Source organism: Neopsephotus bourkii, unplaced genomic scaffold (genome assembly GCF_033783945.1).
Source record: "Neopsephotus bourkii isolate Nb327-2 ecotype Australia unplaced genomic scaffold, CSIRO-AGI_Nbou_v1 NB_1827, whole genome shotgun sequence".
In the NCBI taxonomy this organism is placed as follows: Eukaryota; Metazoa; Chordata; class Aves; order Psittaciformes; family Psittacidae; genus Neopsephotus; species Neopsephotus bourkii.
In genome coordinates, this window is record NW_026902300.1 from 1,178,142 (window position 1) to 1,199,529 (window position 21,388).

A 21,388-nucleotide genomic window follows, 5' to 3' on the forward strand; every position below is an offset into this window, starting at 1 on the left:
CAACTGATGTTATTAATTGGGAAGGGCAGCAGATTTTGATGCACTGGAGGTTTTGGGTCCGGACAAATTGACTGCAATTAGAACATGGTTGTTAAGCCCTGAACTGCTGAAAGATTTATTTGAAAATAAAACTGTTTATGCAGGAAAATATAGGTAGTTTGGATCAGTGTACTATAGACAGAGTTTCTGTACAGCAGATAAGCCTTACAGCAGCTGATAAGCCTAAAGCAGACAGTGGAAGGGAAATATTTTTATTCCACTGCTGCCTGGCCAGAGTTGTACCAGCACCAACTGTTTCAGGCACTTCTGCAGCGTGACAATATTTGCAAGTGTTTCCTTCCAAAATGTGCAGAATTTAAGTCCAAGTAAGCAGGACTGTTTTGACACAACTTATCAAGTGCTAACAAACAGAACAGATTCAGACCATACTTGTTCCATTTGCTAAATTCAAAGTTTCCCATGTGCAAGCCAAGGGAATTAGGCTAGACAAAAGTGGGGGGTTTGTACATAACTTTTTCTTTACAGCCAGCTACTATGACCATGTACATCTATTGCCAGCAGATTGAAAGTTTAATTGAGACAGTAAATTTAGTTTCCATAGAAGAATGGTGGTAGAGAAAATGAAAACCTTTTTACGTCTCCTTTGCTAACCTTTTTCTAGATACCAAAACTTTACTTGGCATTCTGTATTCCATTATTTTCCCTTTTAAATTCGACACAAGGCAGTTATTTTAGAAACTACTTCCAATTATATACATGATCATTTGGCATAAATAATTTTAAAACTAAAACTCTTCTGCCATAAGTTTCATTTGGATGATGATTTCTAATACAGTAGTATTGACATACATTTATTCTGTTCTACCAGCACTGCAGGGAAATAAAAGTGTTTTGGGGTTTTTTTTTTTGGAGTAGTATTTTTTAGCATAGAAGTTTTTCTTCTAGGAAGCCTTTCTAAAAGGCTAGGTACTTCTTCAGCACTTATTATTTTGAATAGTGAAGGTTTAAAGTCTTCAGCATTCTTCTGAAAATTATGAGTAACTCTGAGTTTGACTAAATTACAGTACTGTGCAATCTGGCCAGTTCGCAAGGTTGTTTTATGAATGCTAAAGGAAAAAAGACAACAAAACCTGCTGATATACTGAGAACAGGAATCCTTGCTGAACAACAGATCTTGCCCTCTGCTGTAATGCTAGCTTAAATGAAGAAACTGACAATTCCAGTCTTCTGTAATATAATCCTGATGGTTTCAGTCTAGTAAGGATTAGTTTTCCTACCTTCTTCATCACAATCCATGCTCTCTGAAGATGAAGAGCAGAAATTCTTATGCGCAATTAAGAGCACACATGGGTTATTCCTGAAGCCAAAATCCAATACACCGACAATAAGTGCTAAATTCCATTTTGCTGGACATGATTCAAAAGAAAATAAAGGTCATATTTCTAATAAAACAAGGTATTAACTACAGGAGAGGAAACATCTGGAGCATGCCTGATGGTCATTTCCAATCTTTAAAAACTAATGAGGCCCCAACAGTTAATTTTGTAGCAAATGTCCCTGCTGCTAAATCCCATATGTCTTCTTCAAAAGACCTGAAAGCTTCAAACTCTTCTAAGAAAATGCCTTCATATGTCAATGACCAAAGACTAATTCATGAAATTGGTCTTCCCTCAGCAGAGAAACAAAGTAATGAGAATACTGAAGAATACAAGTGTACTGTTGAATACAGGAGCTGTACCTGCATATTAGCTTTCTGGCCTTGCACATAACATGATCACCTTGATTTGCAACACAGACAATTTTTTTGGTGAAGAAATCTACTCAAGCAACTTTATCTTGAAGGTCCACAGGCCACAGGGCTCAGCCCCACCTATGGAGAAGTTACAGCCTGTGAAAGGCTCATCGTTGCTTGCTCACTATCGGAAGTATACAACTGAAATGCAGACCAGGACAGCCTGGTTCCCTGGCTTGTACCAACTTTTGTCTGCCAGCTTCAGCACAACAACTGGGCTACAGAGAAGGTTCTGTCTACTCATTTGGGTAACTGCTCACCTCATTTCTTCAGAGAACAAAACAAATTAAGATTGAACAATCAACCTATTCATATCTTCATTTAATACCTGCAGGTGACATCCAGTAATGCTCTAGCGTTGGATCCATTGACCGTGGCACGGTTCATTCAACACTGTAATGCCAAACCCCAAGATAATTAGCTTCTTTGATGAACCAGAAACAGAGAAGGGAGAGTAGAAATACCTCAAAACTAAAACAAAACACCTGGGACTCTAAAAGCCCAAGGCTGAAAAAGACATAATGAAATGCCCACAGGTTTTCCTTAACTAATCCTGAAAATGTGCTTAGCAAATTCAGTTTCAAGTTCTAAGATAAAGAATTTGCAATAAATATATTCAAGCTACAGGCTTTTTCATTCTTAAAATACACCTGTGAGGAATAAATAACAGCAATTGTATTAATTACATTTATAGCTATTATTTTCATATGGGTTATGAATACATTTTTAAGGAGAAATTTATACACAGTGTATTTGCTCACCTGTGCAGACTATGAATTTGCACTAGTAGAACTCCTGCATTGCCTTTTGGAGAGGGGAATTGAAATTCAAAATGAATTTCAAATAGAAGAATAGCCTGAACTAAACAGAAGGCAATTAACTTACAACAGCTGCAAAATACTGCCTTTAGGCAGGAGTTATCAACTGCACAAACTTTTTTTCTTGCAGAAAAGATCTGCAGCTTACTGATAACCAAACCTGGAGATGAAGCACTACTGACTTGATGTTGGGAAAAAAGAAACCACCATCATCTTATTGGGATGTATAAAAGTGATTGGCTAAGTCAAACATAAGACATCCTGTTTAAATTAAGGCAATAAAACAGCTGACAAAGGTTTTCCAGGTCTGTTAGAGTAAAAGGAAATGCATTTGCCTCGTATCCAAACATTCAGACCAGAGAGGGAATATACCTCAAACTTGGCTGCTATCTTACTATGGCTTGGGATGACCTGAAGCACACTTTGACCTGCACTGCCCCAGAGCTTGGGTGTCGTAACAGGAACAAACCTGTGAGGATCATCATCTTGGTTTTTAATTTGCAGATCACAATTTAATGGGTAAAAATAGTACAAGATCTGTTGTTCTTGTGACGTTCCCTACACATCAGCTGTGGAAAGAGAGTCAGATGCTCTCTGATACACAGATGCTTTGACCAGATTTTCTGCTGAAGTAAATTCATGCCAGCAAAGAAGCTGATGAACTTCCTTCCAATTACTCAACAGTGAAAATATTTTAGGAACTTTGGGATTTAGAACAAAATACCAAGGCAGTACTGGTCAAACTTCAGCTGGAACACTGTGCCTAGTTCTGGGTTTCACTTTTAATAAGAAATATGCCCAAAAATACAAGTCCTCTGGACTTCTTATTTATTTTGACTAAGAGTCATCAGAAGTATATAAACCAACATCTGTGTGGAAAGATGGAAAGAACTGATTTTACTCAGGTTATGGAAGGGAAGAGCAGAAACATTATAATAGACTTCAGATGTATGGGAGATTTACCCCCTTTTTGTAGCAAAGTAAGTTCTTCACTTGGGAATTGCCAAGTGATCAGAACATAGGCTGAAACTGCATAAAGAAAGATGGAAGTCAGACAATTTAAAAGCTATATAACCGAAATTATAGATAAGACTGTCTGGGGAATATTTATTTTTTTTAGGCTTTTAGGAAGAAGTTATTCCCACATATTTTAATAATGGAATTTCCTGTAGGAGGATGGACTACGCAATTAAAAGATATCTTAAATCCCTGTTTTATAGAGGCATCCGTACAGATACAAAGCAGCAACTGCTAGTTTGATCTCTCTGTTCCTAGCTGGCCAGAAGCAAACCAGGTTTACTTCAAGAGCTGTAAAGAAACCACCAAGAGAGCACTAGCCATGTCTAAGCCAGTCAGCCCAGCTAAGATTCTCTTAAACGCATCCCACTTCACTGAGCAGCAAAAGCAACTACCTCCATGAGAACAGCTGAGAGAAACCACCCTGAGGAGCAGTGTTTAATTTGGTCCTTCAGCATTAAGACAGCAAGTTTCTCCCTGCTCCTGGAATGCTGTAAGTGCCTGCAGGAGCTGGTCCAGCCATGGTGAACAGGGGCTGAACCTGGGGTACTGCAGCTGTAAAAGGAACCCCTGCTTTAAGCAAAACACCTTGCTCTCCTCTATCAGACTGCAAACCAAAGTGTAACAGATTTTCCTACGCTACTAAGACAAGCAGAGAACTAAGTTCTAGGACTGCTAGTATAGATTAGTTTGAATAAAGAAGAGCAAACTCAAAAGGTGAATAATCTTGCCTGTTTATCATTTCACTTCACAGCATGTCATATCTAATTAGAAACCCCTGAACTGCTTCCAAGTGCCTTAGTTTTGTTTTTTTTTTTTTCAAACATTCTTAGGAGTAGCACAACCTTTGCGAAGTTCCTTGTTCTCCCTGTTAGTATCATCTCTTCCAGTTTTAAAATGGTATGCTGATAGATTTTTACAGGGTAAAAATCAAATATTTATTAAAAAATTGTCTTTGACAGCAGGCTTTTAAACTGTTTTAAAATACTTTCAGACTGTACAAGGAGTATCTATGATACTCCTTAAAGCGTATTTAATACTGTGATCAACTGCAATCAATTCAGCCTTAATCCTGCAAGGCAAGTATAAATATTCTGTGCTTACAGATACAAAAGTTATCTGCATGCATGCCAGTAACCGATTAACATGAACATAAATTTAGACTGTATCTAAAAGATACATCAACTTTGCCCTTTAGCCAAAAATACCTGAGAATTAGAGAGAGATCTAAAAAAACAGGTGACATGATTCTTTCCTATGGAGAAGATGTGGTTTGGCTCCCCTTAGCTTAGTGCCAGAGGCAGGACAAGAGGGAAAATGAAGAAAATGGATTAAGTCTGAGCAGCTGAACTGATTTGCCTTGGAAGCAGACAGAAGATGCCGAAAGGACAACCTGGTGGGTGGGTATCCAGAAAAGCATGAAAGATGTCTGGGAGGCTGCAAAGCTTTAAAACTGATTCTGGCTTGAATGTTTCAGGGGGGTAGCATAAAAATTATCAAAGGGGCATCCTGAAGGATGTGAGGGAATCCTTCACATTCCCTCACAGAGAACCACTATTAACTATGGACATAATCATTTCCTGTGCTTTTCTGCTAGAGGGACAGGAGATTGCAGAAGGAACTGACAACTGGGTCATGTTAACAAATTATTAAATTTCAGAAACTTTCCCTGCTTCGAACCTCTAACAGCAATGTCATAAGAAGGTTCACTTACACAGATATGCAAATTGAAGCTTGGACAAGTTACACTGCCTGCCTGAGGCCATAAGGGCAATCCAAGAGGAGATTTAAAGTAGGACAGATGTGATAATCCTTGTAGTATGCTCTAGCTACTATCCCACTTCACCCCAGCCCCAGTAAATAAACCTGCCATTATCCTTCTTGAAAGAACTTTATCCAACAGTACTCTGCTGGATACAGCTCTTCATTTGTTACTTATTTCTGTAGCTGTCAGGAAGCATGCATGGGAAGGCTCACAGAATTTTATGCAGCACATTTTACAGATAGGGAGAGCAGTCATATAATTTAAGCATGTAACTAAGGTGTTACCTCCTCAGAGATGTCCATTGATCTCCACTGACTACATCTGTATATGGCTATACAGGGACCCAGCTTTGGTGCTTTCATTCGCATTTAAGTTAGATGCCAGGAGTAGGGTATGTGTAGTGGGCTTGATTACACCCTAAGAGGTAAACTTGTACATGAAAGCTGCTTTTCATGCTACCAGCCATATTATCTTCAACAACAACTGTTTTTGTTACACAAAACTTTGCATTATGAATACCAAAATTAATGTTTGGCATCAACAGCTGAATTCAAAAACATTCAAAATGTTTGGGGCTTTTCTTCATTTGTATGTTCCATATAACCATTAAATCAATTATTCTAACAATGGAACTTATTCTTAATTTACAGTTACTATCAGCCTAACTGCATTCACTGTTAATTAGAAAAAATACCTCTTCTCATACAAGCATCCCTATGCCTATGCTACTGTCTTGGGTTCAGCTCTAACAGTCATTTTTTTCCTTCTTAGTAGCTGGTGCAGTGCTGTGTTTTCGACTTTAGTCTGCGAACAGTACTGATAACACACAGATGATTTTAGTTGTTGCTGAGTAATGCTTACTCCGATCAAGGATTTTTCAGTCTCTCATGCTCTGCCATGTGCCTGGTGCACAGGAAGCAGAAGGAAGCAGAGACAGGACACTAACTCAAACTAGCCAAAGGGATATTCCATGCCATAGCACATCATGCCCAGTATATAAACTGGAGGCAGTTACCCAGAAGGCCCAGATCGCTGCTCAGGTCAGGCTGGCTACTGGTCAATGGGTGGTGAATAATTGTATTGTACATCACCTGTGTTTATTGGTTCGGTTGTTTGGTTTTTTTTTCCTTTCCCCTTTTAGTTTCATATTTTCTCCCCTTGTTATTTCCTTTATCATTATTAGTAGTTTTGTGTTATACCTTAGTTACCGGACTGTTCTTATCTCAACCCGCAGGATTTACATTCTTCCGATTCTCCTCCCCACCCCCCATTCCCTGGGTTGAGTAAATGGCTGCATGGTGCTGAGTTATCAGCTGCATTTAAACCACGACGGCTACTCTCATCTTATTTTCTAAAACCTAAGAGAAACACAAACCAGGAAACAGCTTTCTCCTAGTTAACCAGGAAGGAAGAGGGATTGTTTACCATTTTTCCTCTTGTATGATGGGTACCTTCAGCCCTGTCGTGGTTTAACCCCAACCAGACAGCTTTTCACTCACTCCCCCCCCTTCTTGCCCTCCCCCTATTCCCGGAGGGACAGAGAGGAGAATCAAAAAGAATGCAACTCCCACGGGTTGAGATAAGAACAGTTTAGTAACTAAGGTATAACACAAATCACTACTGCTGCCACCAATAATAGTAATGATAAAGGAAATAACAAGGGAAGAGAATACAACACCTCATCACCAGCCGACCGATAACTCGCCCCCCCAGCCTGATCAAGCACTGACTGATACCTCCTCCAACCCTGCAGTCCACCCTGCCCTTCCGGCTCACTCCCAGTTAATATCCTGGGCATGACGTGCTGTGGTATGGAATACCTCTTTGGTCAGTTTGGGTCAGGTGTCCTGTCTCTGCTTCCTTCTGGCTTCCCTTCCTCCCTGGCAGAGCATGAGGCTCACAAAGTCCTTGGCCAAACCAAAACATCATTTTTTTTCAGCTCTGTTCCCAGCCCGAAAGTCAAAACACAGCACTGCACCAGCTACCAAGAAGGAGAAAAATGACTGCTACTGCTAAACCCAGGACAACCCTCAAGGCTGGGTTTCCAAAGAGAGGTACTTGGGCAAATGATCTTTGTCATTTGACTGACTGCTTACACTTTTTTTTTTTTTTCTCCTGTATTGCTTCTGACCCTAAATACATTTATTACGAAGATCAGTAATTTTCTAAGGGGCAGAAATGCCCCCTAACCTCCTCCCTCAAATCCCAACTATGACATGAAATCATTTCACACAAAACATGTTACTCTGTTTTTTTTTTTAATTTTAACATGTCTCAGGCTGTAACTTGTTTATTAAAAAAAACAAACAACAAACAAAGCAAAAGAGCCCACAAACTATTTTTTGAAAAAAGAAAAAAAATAATAAATTGCCATACTTAAGCTGACTCACCATGGTTAATTGCAGAAAAACATATGTTTTTGTTACTGAATGAACAGGTACAACTCAGTTACATAGAGGAAGCATGCTGAATAATAAAGTGTCATCTTGACATGACAGGTTTTCATTTTCAAAAGCACTGTAAGGACTTGCACAAAAAAAAGCTATGTCTATACAAACCAAACCCTTAAATCGGATTACTGGTAAAGATCCCGCCCAGTTAACAAATGCAGTGTAGGAGATAACAGCTAGAGTTTAGACTACTGAAGTCCTTGAAGTGCCCTTCGTGGTGACATTAAGTAGTAGCAGGCAGAGTATCAAAAGGACACTGAAGAAAGACACTTGGCTTCTAGTAGCAACAAAGAGAAGAGCCTGGAGGTTAGTACAGAAGACTTTAACATGCTACTTGAGCTACATTTCCTCAGTGGAAAACAGCCAACATTTTACATGGCAGAAATATAACGTACTACATAGAAAGCTCTGAGCTAAGGCAAGCAGAAGCATTTCTACTGAAAATGTCTGTGAAAATATTAGACTTCTCCAAATGGAAGCTAAAAACCTGCAGCTCCGCTCTGATCTGCAATACGCTCAACCCTGGCCAGATCCATTCTGCAAAGCCTCATCACAACCAGGTGAAGCAGTCCCAAAATTTCAAATTGATACAAGGAACATGAAACCAGAACCTGGTAACAATGGAAACCCAATCCGTAAACCATGGATTTGGTCAGGTGGCAAAACATACAAAGCCGTCAAATCAACAGAGAACCTTAAAACACTGAGAGATGCTACATGCCTTCACCCTACAAGGAGGGTTTCCAAACACATGTACCGAGGCAGATGATCTTTGTCATTTGACTGACTGCTTACTTCTTTTTTTCTCCTCTATCTACTTCTGATCCTAACCTCCTCCTCCAGACCCGTGTTCCAAGGGGGCGGATGGATGTTCCATGGAGCTGGATGGATGGAACCTCTATCTCAGTGCTGTGGTCCATCTGTATCATGCAGTGGCCCCGGCTCTTGGGAGAGTTATGTGGCTCCAGCTCAAGAATGACTCTCACCTCCACATGACTACCAAAGGTTTTAAAATGAAATCTGTGCCAGAATAAGGCCTTAACAGGGCTGTAACAATGCCAAAGAGTATTACCTAAGCTCTTAATCACCACCTAAGACTGCATCACTTACAGTATATATGCCTAGCATTACCAAGATGGCCAAATACTCCTCAGTTTATCAGAGGCTCAGTCTTTATAAGCTTAAATGAAGCCTTAAAGTTTTGCAATGTAAAAGGATCAAATTGTATAGTTACAAAATGTAAGAACTGTGGCATTGTTATCCTTCCGCACTGTATGCAGGATCAAAGTCTCACCTTCCCATTAAAATGAATTCAATATTGTAACAACAGCAACAATGAAGTGAAGAAGAAAGACGATAGAAGTGTATCTCACAAATTGTATAAACACTTCAGTGAAGAACATACCTGATACATGTAAGTCTATCTTTACTAATGTAGGTACTTCCTGCACAGATGTGGTAAAGTTCAGAATCTGAGGCACAATGCTAAGTTTAGTGTTGTTATATTCTTATCAGTGTGTTGTGTTCTTAAAGAAACAAGACCTTAATAGGGATGCAATAACAACAACTCAGGAGAGTGAGTGGTCAGGTTAAAAAGGCCATAAACCAAGCAGGCAAACACTCCAAATACTTTATTTTTTTGCCTAGAGAGCTTCTACAGGGGGAGAAACAACACAGAAGTTGCTCCTTCCTCTCATCCACCAGGGATTTTATTGTGACAAATTAGAACCATAAAATAGTTTAAGTTGGAAGTGACCTATCAATGTCTCTGAGCAGCCTGACCTAGTCTTGATGCAAGCAGTGACTGGCCTTTCTTCCTTTCTCTGTGCACCTCTGAAAGAACCTCCTTCTGCCTTCTCTTTCCCCCCACTGAGGTAGCTGAAGACAGGGATGAGATTCCTCTCAGACTTGCTTTCTGCACAGTAGGAAACCCAGCCTTCAAAGCCTCACCTTGTGCATCAGGCAGTGAGAAAACTAAAGAAAAGCATCCTGCATGTGAGTAAGTCCTAGAAGCATATTGCAAATGAGAGTGGATTTGAAAGGGTAGTAGTGAAATAAGTACAGAAGTTAAAAACTGTTTTAAGAGAAATCAGCAAACATACTAGAATAACTTTCTCTAAAGTCTCTTGAAAATAGGACATGGAACAGTTAAGGGAGGAGCTGCCATTATGCTATGGACATTAACAAATTCACTGAACTCACTTCATCAGTTGGCACAGAAGAAAAGCAAAGAAAACCAAAACAAACAAACAAACAAACAAAACCAAACAAACACAACCCCCCACTATTTTTAAGAGATTAATGGAAACAGGAAAAAGTTCCCAAAACAGTTTTCTTAAGTTCACTAAAATGGACAACCTGGTAAAGCCAGGGAACTGCCTAACAAACAGCAGTCTAGATTCCAATTTCTTGAATACTTTGCAGTATTTTCTTATTTCCAGGAGGAAATAAACAATAAAACAGAGTTTAAAAAGTCAGTGCGTCCCTACTGTGTAATGTGTCAGGACACCCAATTAGACAACCTCCAGGGGTTTGAAGGGTCAAACCCAGTTTTCTATGACTCTTTGAACTATAATATATGACAAACTAAGTACATAAAATGTGATTATAAGTATTGCTTTGACAAAGTTTGCTAAATTCAGAGAGCCACAAACTGTGCGTTAACAGTATATTGGAGTGTATTCAGTCTAAAGATACTGCATTGCTTCTCCCGACCCCAAGACTAATTTTCACTGCATTGCAGCCTACCAGTTTACATTACAGAGAAAAGCTGAGGTCACCAGCCACATCTACTAGTTCTCAAGTAAAGAAATTAATAAATTGGGCAGCTATTATAAAAAGACTACTGATTGATGCATAGAAAGCAAACACATCCTGTGCAGGATCACTCTTACATGCACAATCTTCATTTGCCTTGTACTATTTATATTAATCTAAAGAATTAAGGCTGGTGAAATTACCTCATATATTCTTAAGCATACATTCTAAATCTAAGGAAACTCTCTTCAGGATAGAAAATCCGACTACAAATCAGTACAAAACAAGGAAAAAAAAAAACCCAAAACCAACCAAACAAAAAAAACCCAACAGGGGAATAGAAAACCTCAAAGACTGACAGCTAAGAATCAATGAACAAGTGCTAGCTCCTCAAGCTGCAAGAAACTACTAGTCTGGAGTAGAACATGAAAAAAGCAGCATGAAGCATCATGCGCTGAAGAGGCAATTGCTCAAGAGTGTCAAACTTGACCTCCATTGACTTGGTATTCATTAATAAACATTAACATTTTAGGGTTTTAATGGAAATTAACAAATCATAAACTTTACATAAAAATCAATTCACACCAATCACAGCGTAAGGAAAAAAAAAAATAACTCCCCACAAAGTGAAATAAAATATTTCATAGACCTGGCAAATCTGTCTACAAAATGTATTTAAAAGAAAACATGAATTTAATTTGCCCAGATTTTAAGTCCCATCTAACTTGATCATCTTGGTCTAGATCCTTTAACATGAAAGTAAACCCCGTCTCTTTACTACACAGTTTTGTTTCCAGTCAGCCATCTGACATCCTCATCTCGACTGACTTACAGGGTCTTATGGAGAAAGAGGAAGGGAAAGCAAAATTTGTTATAATAGGAGTCCACTACTTCCACTCATCCAAGTTACTGTTGCAGGCAGCAATACGCATCATCAATTATAAAGCAAACATATCAGGAACAATGCTGAATGAACAAAATCCCTTAATTACTTAAAGCCTAACTTTCACATGGAATATAATTTCTCTTTTCCAGTTCGAAAAAAGGCAAACCAAAGGCTTAAAATTTATAACTTAAACCCTTCAGAATACTGATCATTTACAAGCACAGATAATGTAAATTTATTTCCAACTGTGTTTCCTTAATTTACTGCACTTTGTATAAATTTGACAATGAAAAAGAGAGTTAATGTACTTCCACTGTCCCATTAGTTATATATGTCAGATAACACTGTCTTATAGGCAGCAGACCTAAATATCAAAGAGTACTCTTAAAAGTTACCAAGAACTGATGTAAGAAAAAATTATCAGAACCTGTAGTACACCTTCCTACTTCCTTCATGTCATTTTTCTTTAATCTTTACTATTTGCATGAAGTTATGTTTCCAGCTTTTTCCTCCAAATGCTCCTTTGTCCAGCGCATTAGCAATTACGGCGATATGAACACACTTCTTGTATCTTAAGTCCATAGAGCAGTTCAGTACCTGGATCTAATTTTCTGCAGAACAAATGGAGGAGAGCAGAGGGGCAGAACAAAATGAGAAAATTAAGTCCTTGCATTTAATTATTGATTCATTCTCTGTGTATGCTGCACATATATATGTATGTATTTATAGGCAATGTCACCTTATGTAAAAGTCGTAACAAGAACATGGAAAAAGATACCTCAATATCTTTTGCAGCAGTCCCACAAATTGTCCTGAAAGAAGTCAGAATAAAAAAGTAATTACATATCACAAGAGTTATGAAGGCCTACAAAACAAAATCTTAGGAGTTTTCATAGAAAATTAGGATATGGAAAACGGGAATTTCTAGGAGAAAACTAAAGTCAAGCTTCCACAGACTGTTTTCTTTCAGAATGAACACTGAAGTAATTTCTCGCATTGAAAAATGCTTTACAAACATACTACTTCAGAATGCCTTCTGTAGTTAATATGTACTTCAAATGAGCCACAGATGAATCTGAGCTGGAAGAATAGCCATCCAGTTCAACCCTTTTCCCCAAGACAGGTTCAACTACATTATGTCATTCCTGACATATTTGTCTTATCTGTTCTTAATGACTGGCAATGAAGAAACATAGCAACTTCTCAAAGGCAGCTATTCCAGAGTTTCACAACCTTTAGCATTTGAAAGTTTTCCCTGTTCTCTAACCTGAAGTTTTTTCCTTGCCCAAGAGAGCCACTCATTCTGGCACCATCAGCCATGACACTGAAAACACATTATGTCCTTTCTCTTTTCACAGCTCTTAAAATACTGAGGACTCATCAGGTTCCTCCTCATTTTTCTCTTCTTGAGACTAAACAACTCAGTTTCTTCTGATTGTTTCTTCACAGTTATCCTTCTAAGATATCTGATCATCCTTATCTGGACAGTACCGTCCTCTTGGAGAGTGATGCCCAAGTTTGGGCACAAGTGCTCCAGCCGTAGACCAGAAGAGCTGCTTCACATATCTACTAGGCTGCTGTATTTATAAAAACTGGTTTGATGTTTGCCTTCTTTGTAACTGCATGACATTGTTGACTTTATATTCCATGCATGATTCACTATAATTAAGCCACTTTTCTACAGAAATGCTGTCTAAGTAGTTGTTCACCATCCTCTGGCTTGTAAAGTTATTTCTGCTTCAGCATAGATCTGCTATCAATCACTGCTGACTTTAATTCTGCCTTTTTTCAGGTTATTTTTTTAATTTGTCAAGAAGATTTTCATTATCACTACAGTCCCTTAATGCTGGCAGTTCCTCCCATCTTTGTGGCATATTTAGTCAGAACATCTTATTTAATCATTCATGTTCTTAATGGAAACACTGATCAAAATTAAACTCCAGACCAATGATTGCCAAGTCTCTTTACTTCAGAGCAGATAAAATATCAGACCCCCTCTTTGACACTTAAGGCTGATATTCTCCAGTCCTTCATATTTGGTTAACTACAGAATAGGGAATGTAAATAATGGAGTGCTACATACATTCCCCAGTATTCCCACCAAGCCTCTGAGACCCTTCATTCCAGCTCCAAGCACAGAAGTGAGCTTCCGAGTCACACACCATTGTACTGGTTCCTTCCCAGAGCAACCAAACTGCTGAGGCTGCTGTTGGGACCATTATGCACCCCGGAGGCGGGGAAAGCAAAGGCTTACAAGTCTGAAACCCTCAAATACAGTGCTTTTGTTTGACTGCAAGTTAGCTACACTACTTTCAATTCAGAGTACTTTAAACTCTCCTCTATTCTATTTCTGTTTGCCAAAAAAACTCTTAGTGTGCTGAGACATAATTTTTAAATGTGAACTGTGTATTGATACACAGCGATGCCTACAAGAGAACATACTAACCAGCTATATGCATTTATAAATGTGTAATATTTATATAATTAGGCAACAGATATAATTATTTGTATTAAAATAACACTTTGATTATGCTTACTGATTATACAATCTATTTTTGCTTTGGAGGAGCAAATTCTCATATTTCATTTTATCCCAGTGGAAACAGTATTTACTTCCCCAAGGCTTCAACATTTCTCCCCATTTTCCATCTCCACGTTCCATTCATCATGTGAAGCTCAATCTTCGGATTAGTGTAGGATTCCATGATTCATAAGTGTTCACTGTAAAAGAGAGTTGAGGTTCCTTAGTGATCTGTCACCCTATCTATGCATTGGTTTCTACAGAGAGATAGATCCCTACTTTTGCATAGGTCAGGAACCTCCCTGTGACCCAAAGGAGTTCCAGGGCACATCAAGGTCCTAAGGTTACAAGTCTGATGGTCAGCAGAAAACTGGAAGCCTAGCAGAGGAAGTAGGTGTCCACTGCCTGCTCCCACACCAAAAACATTTATGCCATATTATGTCTATTCCTTTTTATCAGTAAATCTTATTTCTCAAATTCCTTTCCTAAATTAAGTATTACTCCAACAAATACAACTCCATTGCATAATACCCTCCACAGAATTGGGTCAGCTACCTCAACAGATATTCACCTAAGCTTATAGTCTTTTTGTCTCACCAGCTCATAATAATTCTCCTTGGCCACAATCTTTCTTTAAAATCTTTGAGAAACTGTCCCCACACTGACTGTTTTTCAATAATTCTTCATTAAAAAAAAAAAAAGATGACTCTTCATGATAATACAAGTTAGCAAACTATCTAAATAATCAACACCACATGCTTCTATTCTCTACCTCATCTCAATTCACTCATATACGCACATGAAGAAACATTTACACACAAATAATCTTAGATTTTCTTCATACATTACATAGCCTGTATTGTTCCATAAATCAAGATACTAACCCATGCTACTAGTCTATGAGGTAATACAAACAGTGAAAAATCATAAAATAATTAAGCACACAGATAAAATAGCTAACTCACTAAATGCTTAGCCAGTGCAAGCTGAGCATCCTTGTATGTTCTTAACCCTTTTCCTAGTTGAGAGAATTTGAAGACCTTAAGTCTGAGCCACTATTTTTTTATTTTCTTCTATATAAATTATAATAACATAAAACCCAGAAATGTGTTTATTTTCAATTTCTTTCATGGATGAATTGAAAAGTAGCCTTTTAGTTTAGATGTGTTCTGTACCACATCCATGTCTCTCTGTATCTTAAGGATACTGCATGGCTGATGTACATACAGGCAGATTTCTTCTCACCTAATTCACCATGTGTAATTATTTAGTTTATTGAGGAATGCCTAATACTTCCAAGGAGAAAGCAACAGCAAAAAAATAGTGTTGTGCAATACAAGTCATCTGGAGGACTACTCATGTTCACTGATGCTTTGGGAGAGGGGAAAAACAAAAAATTTCTACAATTTATCAGCAGGTCAGTCACCTCATGATTACATGCAGGGCACTGCTCTGCTGAAAGCAGCCTTAAGCAACACTTAGGGATGCGCCTCCAAACCCACTGATGATCAAATTTTGGCTCCAGCTGTGGAAGCTGAGGCAGGAACTCCAGCAGTCCCAGGAGCATCACAAGCTGGAGCCCCTGTCCCTTCTATCATTGCAGTCGTGCAGCTTTGGGGCAGGGGCTGAGCTGCCTCACTTGTGCTACCTCCCCAGACTGGCCCCAGCGCAGCAGCCGGGAGAGCAGAGCAGAGCAGAGCAGAGCACTTCACATGTGGCCCTCGGCCCACTGGCTCACACTTTTCTTCTCTGTTCCCAAGATTCAGCTCAGCTGCAACTCCCCTTTCCACACCCATAAATAAAGCCCAAAATAAAAAGCTGTGGAAGCCAAACTTTACTATTAGTCTGAAAGCAGCTGTTTCTGATGGAGTGAATGGGGAAGGAGGTAATAGGGGGAGAAAGCAAGAAATGAAAATGTGTTTGGCCAAAGCCTCAAGTACAGCTCATGTGAAATCAAATGGAAGTATAAGTGGTCAGAAAGGCTCACCAACAGTTACCCTGTGGTACAGCATGAAGGGGAAAAAAGAGCTAATTCTGCCTCTTCCTTCTAGCATGTTAACCTCCAGCCTCCTTCCTTGTGCTCATTCACTAGCAGAGGACAGCTACCAAAAGGGTCTCTTTGCTAACTTAAGCCTTGGAGGGCCTGTCTGGAGACCTGCGAAGAATTTGAAGCCTCCAGTTTAACTTCCACTTGGCAAGGTGACTCAGTGCTCCCTAATGAGTCTAGTTTACATAAGCCCCTCTGTTTTTTACAGATCAATCAGGTAATGTTTGGAACATGTTAAACGTGGTATGTGTATGGGGAGGCATGAAGCATCCAGGTGATCCTTTTGTGGACGAGCAGGCTTCTAGCCTTGAACTGACACATCTTGGAATCTGAGAAATAACAGCACTTCTCCTGGATAAGCAGTTTCTGAGTCCTGCCATTTTAATTAAGGTGCCTCTACTAAGAAAGCATTAAAAGCACTTGTTACTAGCATTTATCTTCAGTCAGAATGTGTAGTAGTGTCCTCTGAACTTGTCTTGTTAAGACTCTACCCAAGCCTATTAACACCTCACCACTCCCTCATTTCTTAGTCACGTGAGGCAGCTCTTTCCCTCTGCAGCTCCTTCCCTCTGCAGCTCCCTTTCTCTCAAAAGTAGAACATGAAAAAAATGTTCTAAGGGTTTTAGTTAGACCAGCAAACTAAGAAAATAAAAACCAAAGCAGGCAGATTTCCACCTGATGAGCCAATGACAAGCACAAATGTCGTGGTTTAAGCCCAGTCAGTAACTTGGAACCACACAGCCGCTCACTCGTTCCCTGCCTTCTTCCTCCCCTGCTCCCGGCAGGATGGGAAGGAGAATAACAAGAGTGTAAATCCCATGGGGTGAGATAAGAACAGTCAAATAAGTAAAGTGTAATACAAAACTACTACTACTACTACTAATGATAAGAGGGGCTATAGGGATGCTGGAGATGAACTGTTCATTAGGGACTGTAGTGATAGGACAAGGGGTAATGGGTTAAAACTTATCAGGGGAAGTTTAGATTGGATATAAGGAATAAATTCTTTACTGTTAGGGTGGTGAGGCACTGGAATGGGTTGTCCAGGGAATTTGTGAATGCTCCATCTCTGGCGGTGTTCAAGGACAGGTTGGACAGAGCCTTGGGTGACATGGTTTAAGCAGGAGGTGTCCCTGCCCATGGCAGGGGGCTGGAACTAGATGATCTTAAGGTCCTTTCCAACCCTAATTATTCTATGATTCCAAGGTTCCTCTGAACATGCCTACCTTTTACTATATGCTTACACACAACCTGCTCATTAATTACCAAAGGATTAAAACAGTTAAACTGAGTTACTGTTACTCCTTACTTTACTTTTGTTCTTTTTCGTGCTCAGACAACCCCTACAGTCTCCCAAGAGTGGAAGCAGCACCCTGGTTCCCCTGGAACTGAGTAATCCTGTTCCTCCAGTTGCTGCATGAGTCATTATTGGGTAACATGACATTCCCTTTGTGAAGCCCTGCTTCCCAAACCACCGTCCTCAGGAAGCTGGCTGGCTACATGCTGCTAGCGAAGGTCCTTTCCAAATGCTGCATAGCTTTAAAGACAATCAAGATGCATTAAGCGCTATCCTGATACACACTGCCCTTGTAAACTGCTACTTCAGTTGCGCAGGGCCACTGTGTTCTGGTGAAGGAGTGAGAAGGTGTCTCAAAATAAGAAATGGTCCACATAAAGGAAAAAGAAAACAAAGCAAAAAAAAAATCCAAAAAACTGTGAGGGGAAGCCTTGCTCTAGATAACATGTCAGTTCTCCATGCAACTCTCTGTGGTCCAGCAATCTGGGAACTAGACTGAGACCAGGAATTATTTCCAACTCTACCATACGGAGATGCAAGACACGAGGCCAGTTGCTTGTTTTATTAAGCATGCATTTCTTCTACTAGCAGTATTAACGTTGCTGTGTTCCTGTTTCTACTTAAGGAAAGGAGAAAATAAAAAAAAGTAACTGCTCCACTCTCATTTTCTTTTAAGAGTTCCCTGTTCCTGTCAAAATGAGTTAAGCTAAACAGAGACAAGGTGGGTTTGTTCCTGAGTAAATGTGCCCGCACTTTGAGTTATTTGGGAACCATTCCTACAGCTCACATACATGCTCCCCCCCTTAATCCTTATTAAACTTCACATGTAAGAAGACCCTTAGGCTGGGTAATTAGTTATTTACTTTACAGACCACAATAACCCAAAACTTACCAGAGAGGGCAAAGCACACACAGTAGCAGCCCACTGCTGTTAGCATTTTGGCAAGGCATCTTGTTTAGTGGCTTCAGAGAAAAGTTTCCAATTGTTTGCAAAGCAGCAACCACACCATGACAAGAGCAATGCTGCAGCATGGGGAATCCCGACAGAGTCTGGATTCCTGGCACTCATCCACCTGTGACGCACTGAGGAACCATCTCACACATTCAGTACACCCCTTAGAGATAACTCACCGCAAGTCAATGCTCATGGGGCCTGTGAGCCAACATGCTGGCTGCAATGAACACATGGGAGGATACGTAACTTTTTCAATTCCCTAACACGGACTCCTCCTGCAAGTCACTGTGAAATGGCACAGAAAATCCAAGCTGATCACTTCCCAGCACTTGCAACACTACTTGACAACTAGCACGTATGTTAGTGAGGTAGTAACTGTAGGACAGTACACTGCAAGGGTAGAACACAGTGCTGAATCCTCAGTGCCTCACAGAGCATGAGGTTTTCTTTTAGTACTTCAAACACATTAGAAAGTCTGTTTTGCTCAAGGTTTTAAAGCAGATCAAAAAGGCACGGCTACCAATAGGATAAAAAAGAGGTAGACCTCACCAGGTTCAACCTGTGCTCTTTTCAACAGGGACAGTGTTTAAACTGGTGAGGTAAATGATGAGGTAGCAGTAAACTTACTTTCCAGTGATAAATTGACTTCTGGACGGTGTGCACATCGGCTGAACATAATAGTTCTCCAGTTTAACCCCTTCAGCAGCTAGCTTGTCCAGAGTGGGCGTCCTGATCTCGGATCCGTGGTACCCCACGTCTCTGAAGCCCTGATCATCAGCCAGGATGAAGACGATGTGTGGCTGCGAGCTGCGGGAGCTGACCCCCGGCTCCTCGCCCATCCCAGCCCTCGCTGCCACCGTCCCTCCGGGGCCGAGTCCAAGGCTGTCCCAGGCCAGGTAGCCGTAGGTGAGGATGCTGAGCACCGAGAGCCCGGCCAGCACCCCCACCACCACCATCTTGCCCTTGCAGAGGCAGTGGGGCCAGCTGCACCCACCACGGGCCATCCACCTTCGCTGCAGCGAGAGCCACACACCACAGAAAAACAGTAATAACCATAAAAAGAAAACCAAAACCTCCCACAGACGGAGCCAGACGCTGGGGCGAGGCAGGGATCCTCAGGGGTCCCTCCGGCCAGGGCCAAGGGGAGGAGCTCCGCCGCTCATCTTGGCCACCACCATCTATCTCAGAAGCTGCCGCCCGGTGCCGGTGGTGGAGCCGGTACCGGCCGGGTGGGCAAGGCCGCGCCGGGGGTCACAGCATCCTCGGCCAGCCCCAGTCCTGCGCCGGGGCGCCGCTGCCTGCCCGTCCCGCGGCCGGTGATCATGCCGCGGCGAGCCAGGGCGCCCCGGCGCACCGCGGCGGCGGAGCGGGACGGGACGGGTCCGGCCCGGACGGACGGGACCTGACACCTCCCTCGGCCCGCCCCCTCCGGCGTTGCTCGGCCGCTCACTACCTCCCGTCTCCTCCCGCCCTTCTCTCTCCTCCCAGACTTCACCCTGCTGCTCCCGGCACACGGGTAGGCGGCCTGGCGTCCCCCTGCCCGAACCCCCTGGAAACCCAGCCGCTGCCCGCGCCTTCTTTTCCCTTTCCTCCTTCCCGGCCTTTCCCCGCGCTACCTCCCGTTCCTCCCCACAGCTCGGCGGCGAACACCACCCCTCCCGCCCCCCCCAGAGCACAAGGCAACCCTTTCCTCCCGTGAATCCCACGTCTCTTTCCTTCCTGCCCAAAGCTAAGGTGGTCGTCGTCAATTCCCCCGAAATATCTATTGGTTTAAGTGCATCCGAAATCGACACGAACATCTGGAAGTTATGAATGTACAGGATTTGTTTTCAGCCACAAAACAGTCCCAAATCCCAAACCCTCCATTCTGGTAACGCTGTGGTACATGCGAGGAACGCCCCCTTTCAAAGTATAATTGTAAGAAATACCGGTTCAAGTATGAATTTGCTGGAGTTGCAAAATACAACTTCACCCCAATCCTGAATGACACCGAAGCCAGCAAAAAACCATGTTCATGCACGATTAGCCTAGATAGAAGTAAATGTGCAGGTTTGACCTGTCTAATATGAGTCATCATGACAGGAAGAACTTCAGATTTTATGAAACATTAATTCTTCCAGAACCACTTGGAGAAATCCCTGTCATGACTGCACCTCAGCAGCCCTCAGGGGCTCGGGCTGGTCCCTGCTGGTAGCCAGCCTCCCACAGGAAAGCTTCTATCTCTCCTTTCTTAAGAGCTGATGGATTCTAGCACTGAAAAGTTCAGCATAATCTTAAAAGTTTGCTCTGCTCCCCACAGCTCTGAGTAATATTGCCTGAAACAGCCAATTTTGGGGCTGGAAGGGAGGCGTTTTTTCTCATGGAGCATTACTTTCCTCTTGCACAGCACGTTAACTTGTGCATAGTATTAACTTGTGTACCGCATGGAAACCATATCGTCTAGAGTAGCTTCTCTAATGCAAATATCAGCTTTAAAGTATCAGAACAGAAAATGCAGCATGACAGCCAACATAATGGTTCCCAGACTTACTATTTTTCTGCCAAATACACTTCCACAGTATCACAGACTGGTTTTGGTTGGAAAGGACCTCATCCAATTTCAATCCCCTGCCATGTGCCGGGACACCTTCCACTAGACCAGGTTTCTCCAAGGCCCCTTGTGCTACAGTTACAATGCTGCAGCAGGGAGAACATGGAAGTAAGAGGGGGATTTAGTGAATGTGGTTCCTAAGGGGTTGTCCAAACTGGAAATTGAGAATAATTAAATTACATCTGCATTGTGAAATTTACAGAGTTTAACTCCTGAGGTAGAATATCTTCTTCTGACATCAGAGGAACTTTACGGAACATTAACTCAAACTCTTAAAATGCCAAAACAAAAGAAGAAAACCCACCACAAAACTACAAAACCTTAAGCTGAAGAAACACTTCTAACTTTTTATATACTGAAATGACATTCCCTTTAAAGTGTTCTCTATTCAATTTTACTCCTGCTATCCCCCCAACTTTTACAAGACTGAAAGAATGTGTATGGAAACCTAAACCTCCAGGTGGTAAAATGCAGATTGGGTTAGCAACACTAT

At 41.2% G+C, this 21,388-nt stretch overlaps 1 protein-coding gene across 1 annotated transcript in view; it reads right to left on the bottom strand.

Moving 5' to 3' along the window:
* ARSJ (arylsulfatase family member J) overlaps positions 1 to 19,671 on the bottom strand; it is a 45,382-nt gene extending 25,711 nt beyond the window's left edge. The window contains exon 1 of the mRNA XM_061343863.1: positions 18,933 to 19,671. Within this exon, the coding sequence (XP_061199847.1) occupies positions 18,933 to 19,309 (377 nt within the window). The 5' untranslated portion in view covers positions 19,310 to 19,671. The remainder of the gene's footprint in view (positions 1 to 18,932) is intronic.
* Positions 19,672 to 21,388: the final 1,717 nt, after the last annotated feature.